Here is an 8,269-nt window from a genome sequence, read left to right as displayed (position 1 = left end):
ATCAATCAATTCTGGGGAGGGCAACTCGTGGATACAGCAGCACCTCAAAATACACCAACAGTATTTGCAATTTTGTCTTGTTTTTTCTAGCGTAAACCAGCCCTCTATAGCGAGTACTAAAAATAAAACTGGAGCTTGGACTTATTTGGGGAAGTTGTATATGAAATGCAATGCACAACATGTTCAAAAAATAAATAAGAATAAATACTAATGCCAAGCTCAGACTGCACGACTTTTTTTGTCGCTGTGTCGCGGTAGCAGACGCGGCGTCATAAATTGCTTTTGTGTCTTGGACCGGTCGAGCGGCCGCAGTACAAGGACGACGCCGAGCAGACGCCGCCGTCGCCGAGAGCCCGCGGTCCGAGGGCACGGGTCTTCGAGGAGACGGGACGGTGCCAATCGGCCATGCTAACGGATGCGCTTTGTGTCACGGTGGCTCAAAGGGGAAAAAAAGGAGACTTTGGACGCGTTTGTGGGTGGCAGGCAGAGGGCAGAATGGGCTGTCTGTCTCCCAAGCGGTACTTGAGCTAACCAATTTGTTAACACCAATGTTCGCTCATAGCTTCTAGCCAACGTTGGCTAGAAACACGAAGGGAAACAATAGGAAGGATTCGTATCCAGGGTAACCTCCATTTAGCAGACGAACGGGGGGACGGGATCGGCCATTAAAGCCGAACGGCTGTTCAATTGAAGCACTTCGCTTCACGGCCTAAAAACATCCAGTAGCCGAGCAACATACAAAATTGCTGTAAATAAATAGGAATAGCTGGAAAAGGGTTGAAAAATCCAAACTTGCTTCGCTGGTGCTTGGGAGGGGTGATAACGGGGACCGTCTAAAACGCTTAACGTAAAAGAAAGCTTCACTTCAATGTCAGAAAACTGTGCTCAATCGTCAGCAACATTTAGGTGGACATCTGTACCTACGCTCACTTCTGCTTCTGAACATATGAGATCGGCGCAATATTGTTTATTTTATGGACGTTCAGCATTTTCTTTCTCCATATGCCCACTATAAAAAAAGTGGAACGCAGCCAAAACTCCATCGTCACCAATTTCTATGTGGACAGCTCTACCTATGCTCACTTCAACCTTTGAAAATATAAGAACAATCTTGGCTTTATTTTGGATTTTAGAGACATTACGCCTTTACCTGTATAGCGCTCAGGGGAAAACGTTTCACATCCGTAAAATCCAAAATGTTGGGCCAGCCATTCGGATATTTTCAGGCGTTGAAGTGGGCCATGAGTAGAGATGTCCACGTAAATTTTGGGGATGACTGATGACAGTTTTGGGACATTAAGCAACATTACGATTTTTCTTATAGTGGATGTCTATGGAAAACTATTGGGCCAGTAGTTTTAATATATTCAAAAGGTTGAAGTGAGCATCGGTAGAGATGTTCACATAAATTTTGAGCGCTGTTTCGGCTGCGCCGGTGGGAGAAAGTTGTTGCGGCGGAGAGTCGTGGGTCGCTTTCATGAGCCGCGCGCTTCCTTTTTTCACCGCCGTTAATGAATGGGTGCCTTACAGAAGCGCTTGACAAAAAACAACCAAAATCAGCATCGCATGTTTTACAGACGGGACACGACGAACACTCGAACAACAGCCATAGATTTGAATAGACAGGCCCCTTTTTGATCTGCATGCCTTCTTCAAAAAACTTCTTGATTTTCAGCAGAGCGAGCGCCATGTCCTCATATGGTTTTTATCAGGATTGAAGACCTGACCACAGGACACACTATTTCCTTGTTCTGAAAGTGAGGAACTATTTCACTCTTAACTGTTTGCAGAAAGCTGGCTCTATTTAGTTTGTGTATTCCCAGCTGTCCTCCAGGACTGACGCTGACAGAAATGCTCTTCCAAAATCTGTAAAAACCCACCGACGTAGGGACGCAATACGTACACTGGCAGCGATAAAACAATTGGAGCATACATAATGTAAAGCTACGTACAGTACGTACGCTTACCTCTGCCACGCTTCCGGTAGGTATACTGTACTACCGGTATGCTGCAAAACAACATTTGTTTGGCTAAGGACCCAAGAAAATGGCATCAGCGAAGAGACATGCTTACGAGGCACAATTCCAACTAACAGGCTATCAGTTACACGCTTGCAATAGAGCAGCTGCGAGAGAATTCAAAATCAATTAATCTAGGAAGTGGAGGAACCAGGAGAATGAACTGCGCCAAATTAAGAAGACAAAACAGTTTCCGTGGGAACAAGGCGAGGTGGCCAGAGTTGGAAGACCAACTTGAACAAGGGATTCTTGAAAAAAGAACAGCCGGGAGAAGCGTCTCTACAGTCACCATTCGACTGAAGGCAATAACGATAGCACAAGACATGAAGATCGAACACTTTCAAGGAGGTCCGTCTTGGTGCTTTCGTTTTATGAAAAAGCCCCATCTCGCCATCCGCGCAAGGACTCCTGTGGTGCAGACACTGCCGGCGGATTACAAAGAAAAGCTGACCATTTTCCGCACCGACTGCAGCAACGAGATTATCGACAGAAAGATCCAGCCCAACCACATCACCAACATGGACGAGGTCCCTCTCACTTTTGACATCCCCGTGAACCTTATCGTGGAGAAAAAGGGGACCAGCGCGGTATCCATACGCAGCACGGGGCATGAGAAGTTGGCTTTCACTGTTGTTCTTCTACCACCTATGGTCATTTTTAAGAGGAAGATGCTGCCAAAAGAAAGGTTTCCAGCCGGAGTCATCGTTAAGGCCAATCAAAAGGGCTGGATGGACGAGGAGAAAATGAGAGAGTGGCTGAGAGGTGTATGTAAAGAGACCGGATGTTTTGAATCCACGCATCACCATCTCTGTTGATCTGCGACTCCATGCGCGCCCATACCACCGCTACTGTAAAAAAACAAGGGAAGCAAATGAATTCGGAGCTTGCCATCATTCCAGAAGATGAGGACTTCGATGGATTTGTGACAGAAGATTGATCAAAAAATAAAGTGAGTGTATTTTTAAATACGTAGTAGAACTGCACAGATTGGAGCGTCTTTGAAAATTCAGCTGGCAGCCTGGTCATCAAGGACGGTGACGAGTCTGCATATCGACAGGAAGCGGAGCGGCCGGAGCTGCCGACACAACCTGGAGCTGAACACGCTGAAGACTGTAGAGATGATCGTGGACTTCAGGGGGCATCCTTCGCCACAGCTGCCCCTCACACTGTCCAGCTGCCTCGTGTCAACCTTCGAGACCTTCGAGTTCCTGAGAATTCCAGTCTCTCAGGACCTGAAGTGGGCGACCAACATCAACTCCGTCCTCAAAAAGGCCCAGCAGAGGATGTACTTCCTGCGGCTTCTGAGGAAGTACGGCCTGCCACGGGAGCTGCTGAGGCAGTTCTACACAGCGGTCATCGAATCGGTCCTGTGTTCATCCATCAGTCTGGTTTGGTGCTGCTACAAAAAAGGACAAACTCCGACTGCAACAGACAATGAAAACTGCTGAAAAGATTGTCGGTACCCCCCTACCCACCATTGAGGACTTGCACGCTGCCAGAACTAAGACAAGGGCGTGCAAAATCCTCTCGGACCGTCTGCACCCCGGTCACCGGCTCTTCCAGCTCCTTCCCTCAGGTAGGCGCTACCGATCAACGCAAACTAGAACTAGTAGACATTCCAACAGCTTCTTCCCTCTTGCGATCAACTTCTTAAACACCTAACCTATAATTCCATTACAACAAGCTGGAAATTTTTAGACTTGAGCTCGTTGTCACATTTCTGTGGGGCCAATTATTTATTACTTGTGCACTCACTGTAGTTGTCTCGCCATGCTGCACTATTTGCATATACTGGCCACTCGTGCCAGAGTAGCATCTGCTCCATTTGCACACTGATTGAGGAGTATCTGTAACATTTGCACAACCGACATTGTCCCAGATGATCGCACTACTCGTCACTTTAAACCGCATCCACTCCTTGAAGTCTCGGTGCCCTTTGCACGATGGTCATTGCACCGGACTATTGCAATATGAGTCATTCGAACTGCTCCAAGTGCTCGAGGACTCTGCATCTTTTTGCACAATTGTTTTTTGTCAATGTCTTTATGTCTCCAAAGTGTTCTGTAAATTGACTGTCTGGCTCCAACTACCGGAGACAAATTCCTTGTGTGTTTTGGACATACTTGGCAAATAAAGATGATTCTGATTCTGATTATACATAACACCCTCAATTTCAAGTTTCAGCCTCATCACTCGATCTGATACTCTTTTGACCTCCAAGACATTCTCAGCTAACTCTTCCTTTAAAATAACCCCGTCTCCATTTTTCTTCCCATCTACACCATTGTAAAATAATTTAAACCCTGCCCCCTTACTCCCTTTCCACCTGGTCTTCTGGACACACAATCTATCAACCATTCTCCTAATCATCATGTCAACCAACTCCGGAGCTTTTCCTGTCAAGAGTCCCATCATTCAAAGTCCTAACATTCAATTCTAGGCTTTCCTCTTTTCTTTCTGCCTAAGAAACCGCTTTCCACCTCTCCATCATCGACCCACAGTACCTGAATTTCCACCGGCGCCCTGCAGGTTAACGGTGCCGGGGGCGGACGTTGTTAACCTGGGCCACGCTCGATCCGGTATGGAATTCTTTAGATGAACGTCATATTTGTTTGGCAAAGTTTTAAGCCAGATGCCCTTCCTGACGCAACCCTCTGCATTTATCCAGGCTTGAGACCGGCCTACAGTTTGCACTGGCTTGTGCCCCCCATAGGGCTGCATTAACTTTTGTTATTGACCAGATACGTATTTTCCACCATAATTTGCTAATACATTCTTTAAAAATCAGACTGTGATTTTCTGGATTTTTTTTTTTCTCATTTTGTGTCTCAAAGCTGAGGTATACCTATGATGACAATTACAGGCCTCTCTCATCTTTTTAAGTGGAAGAACTTTCACAATTGGTTAGGGTAACCCTAACCTGACTAAATACTTTTTTGCCCCACTGTATGTGTGCTCGTTTTCATGTGCTTGACTGACTCAACGTTCGCGAAACGGCTGCTAGTGAAATCTATCCCCGCGAGGATGTCAGGACTTGCGGTTAAAATCACTCATGAGTGTGTTCATTGCGTACTACGTCGTTCCTTGCGCAAACGAATCACTCATCGTAACTGTACATCGCTCCTTAGCGGATCACAAAGATGTTCAACGAACAAATCACTCGTGTCTCACGGATCGTGGACGAAGAAACTTAACGAACAAATGACTCTTCGTGAGCTTTTCCTGTCAGAGTCCCCACATTTAGTTCTCGCCTCTGTGCTTTCCTCTTCTCTTTCTGCTTAAGAACCCGCTTTCCACCTGTTGTTCGTCTTCGACCCAAAGTAGCTGAATTTCGGACGTTGTTAACTTGGGCCACGACCGCTCTCGTATGGAATTCTTTGGATGAATGCGCATATTGGTTTGGCCAAGTTTAAAGCCAGATCCCGTTCGTGACGCAACCCTCTGCACTTATCCGGGTTTAGGACTGGCCTAGTTTGCGCTGGCTTGTGCCCCCCATGGGTTTGCATTCATAAAATACATCAAATGAACTTGTGAAATATGGACCATTAAGATCCATACTTCCTTTAACAAATGTGCCACATAGAGTATCCTTGTTTAAGATGGGTACTTACTCCACAGGAAAGAGGATTTTATTTTATTTTTGTTTTGTGGGGGGAATATTAGTAAAGTACTGTATGGTTATCCATTTCTCTGGCTGGCTTTATAAAAAACATTTTGGGGTTATGGGATTCAAGCACCTGGCATTTCAAACACTGACAAACATCCAATCCAACAGCCAAAAACATTGTCTTCCTCTACAATATAAACGGCTTACCAGTTACCTCGTTGAGCCATGTGATGGCGACCTGCGTGGCGTACGTGTTTGCGACGTTGTTCAGACACCAACGTTTGCTCCAGTTTGTCCTGCTGCTATTTTGTTTATCTGGAGTTGGGTGCTTGTAGTCTGTCGTATTGTGTAGGAACGGCTTCAATCAGCCAGGGACTGATTCCACAATGCCAGCTTTTATTCATAACTCAAGGCAACACTCGGGAATCATTTCCACAAATGTTTCCTGTATCCGTAAAGTCACGCCTTCAAAATAAAAGCACGCTGGGTCCTCACCCATCCCAGCCGGTTACTGTTGCCGATTTGGCGTATCCTTCGGCAAACTCGTTAGCATCCCGCCAGTGGCTCTCGCACTCATCAGGATTATCCGGTGTGCAGCTTGCGTGACCGACTAACCCTAACCAAGGTGGCAAGAGAGCTGGTCTACATGCTAAGATAAAGGCTACAGCTGCAGACCACCAACAACACACCGGACTCAGCCGCCCAGCTACAGCAGATGTTCAGGTGGTAGAAAAACACTAAAGCGCTTTTCATCTACTGCAAGAGTCAAGTGTTGCTTTCGTGCTGGCTGCTTCCATCCCAGTGTGGCCGACAAGAACGCAGCGCTGGCAAGATTGCGTGGCATCACAAACACCAGACTGCAAGCCCACATGCTGTATTAGCCAATGACCAACCACCAAAATGCAGTGGATCCACTGGAAGAATAACAATTGTTAATTTTTTTTTTTTTTTTACCGTCAGAATTACAGAAAAACATTTTCTATGTAGTTTTCCAATTGGTACTTGAGAAAAAGAGCGAGGCCTGTTTTCCAGATTTATTACAAAATGAACACGTCAACGTTTTGTGCTAATTAGCAAACACGACACTGATGCAATACAATATGGAGGCTAAACGTGAACGACAAGCTTTTTTTCTTTTTCAAACAAACTTTCACCCCGTACGTCCGTCAGAATTCTCAATGTCAACAACACGCCGCATGTCCTTTGCTCAACAAACGGACTAATCAATAAGAAGCCAAATCTTCTCCTCAAACATGAGGAAGAAACCGAATCGGAGTGGGACCATTTTGTCCTTTGCTGCTGATGATGATGATGGCAGCGTTTCTACGGTAACAACGAGGGTCTATGAGTGTGAATGACATTTAAATAGCTTTTATATCTTTCAACTTGACAACATTGTTCCAAATTCCTAAATACGGCGGTTGCCCCGTGCTCCACGTCAAAAACTACAAAGATGGCCGAGCGGCTTCATGCATATCACAATATGGACTCAACAAACAGAACAAGCGGCCAATCGGATCACTCTGGGAGGGAAGTGAGTGGAGACATGAGAGATGAAAACATGGTCGTCGTGTTTCCATCCATACGTGATGCTTCCAATTTCATCTTGACAAAACAAAAACGTTCCAGTGGAACGCGGTTGGTCCGTGCGGCTTCCGGTTTTCTTTTTCGGGTGGGAAACGGCGTGCGGACGGGACGAGGGGGTGAGCTTTCGACGTCGCGGCCCGAGGGGACCCCGCCTCCAGCAGTCAGTCGGAGTCGGACTCGATGGGCGCCGTCTCGTCTAGTATGACCCTCTTGGCGGTGGCGCCCAGGTGCGCCTTCTTGTGGCGCGAGAAACTGGACGAGTGCATGAAGGTCTTGTTGCAGGCGGCGCAAGTGAAGGTCTTGCTCTTGGTCTTGGGTCGCTTGCCGGCGGCACCGTCTGCCACCTGGTGGCTCAGCTGATGGCGTGCCAGGCTGGAGGTGTGGCTGAAGTGTTTCCCGCAAAGGCGGCAGCCATGACTCTCCGGAGCGGCGGGGCCGTCGCCATCCTCCTCGTCATCGGCCATGTCGAGGGTTCGCTTGGTGCGGCTGCGGCGGCGGCGGCGGTTCTTCTTGCAGAGGGTGTAGAAGTTGGGCTTGTCACGGGAGCACAGTTTGAGGCGGATCTTTAGGTCGGACGAGCTCTCGGCCACGTTCTCTTTGCCGGGTTGCGTGTAGCTGTCCAGAAGCTCCTTCACGTGCGTCACCTGTACGGTTGCAAAGGGGGGGACGACATTTACAGGCAATCTCTGCTCAATTTCCAGGGGAATTTAAGATGGGGACCCTGGGAAATGGGCCACATTGGAAACTTTCCAGCAAAGGCAACAAATTGAAGCAGAAATATGGACGTTTTGTCATGTCAAGGAAATATCTGTGCAAAATACAGTGCTACCTGGAGTTTCATGCCTTCTGTGACCAAGCTCGTCACTCAATTTACTTGCATATTCGCCCATTGACAGTCCATTCCCAAAAACCATCACATTTGTTTCATGTTTAAAAAAGAAAAACATAATTGAATTGAACATCATAAGAGAAAACGTACAGAAATGGACTGCTTTAATAAAGTGGGATTTGTGTATGTGGGGACAAGCCAGAAATCACAATAACTGCACGCGGCTTC

General features: G+C 47.0%; 1 protein-coding gene across 2 annotated transcripts in view; it reads right to left on the bottom strand.

Annotated features, from left to right (window-relative positions):
- Positions 1–6,630: 6,630 nt before the first annotated feature.
- LOC133409737 (zinc finger protein 135) overlaps positions 6,631–8,269 on the bottom strand; it is a 29,321-nt gene continuing 27,682 nt past the window's right edge. For both annotated transcript variants that reach the window (XM_061690152.1, XM_061690153.1), the window contains exon 4: positions 6,631–7,856. In XM_061690152.1, the coding sequence (XP_061546136.1) occupies positions 7,374–7,856 (483 nt within the window). In that variant the 3' untranslated portion in view covers positions 6,631–7,373. The remainder of the gene's footprint in view (positions 7,857–8,269) is intronic.

Source organism: Phycodurus eques, chromosome 11 (genome assembly GCF_024500275.1).
Source record: "Phycodurus eques isolate BA_2022a chromosome 11, UOR_Pequ_1.1, whole genome shotgun sequence".
In the NCBI taxonomy this organism is placed as follows: domain Eukaryota; kingdom Metazoa; phylum Chordata; class Actinopteri; order Syngnathiformes; family Syngnathidae; genus Phycodurus; species Phycodurus eques.
Note: the sequence above shows the minus strand (reverse complement) of the source record. Positions and strands in the feature narration are given on the sequence as shown.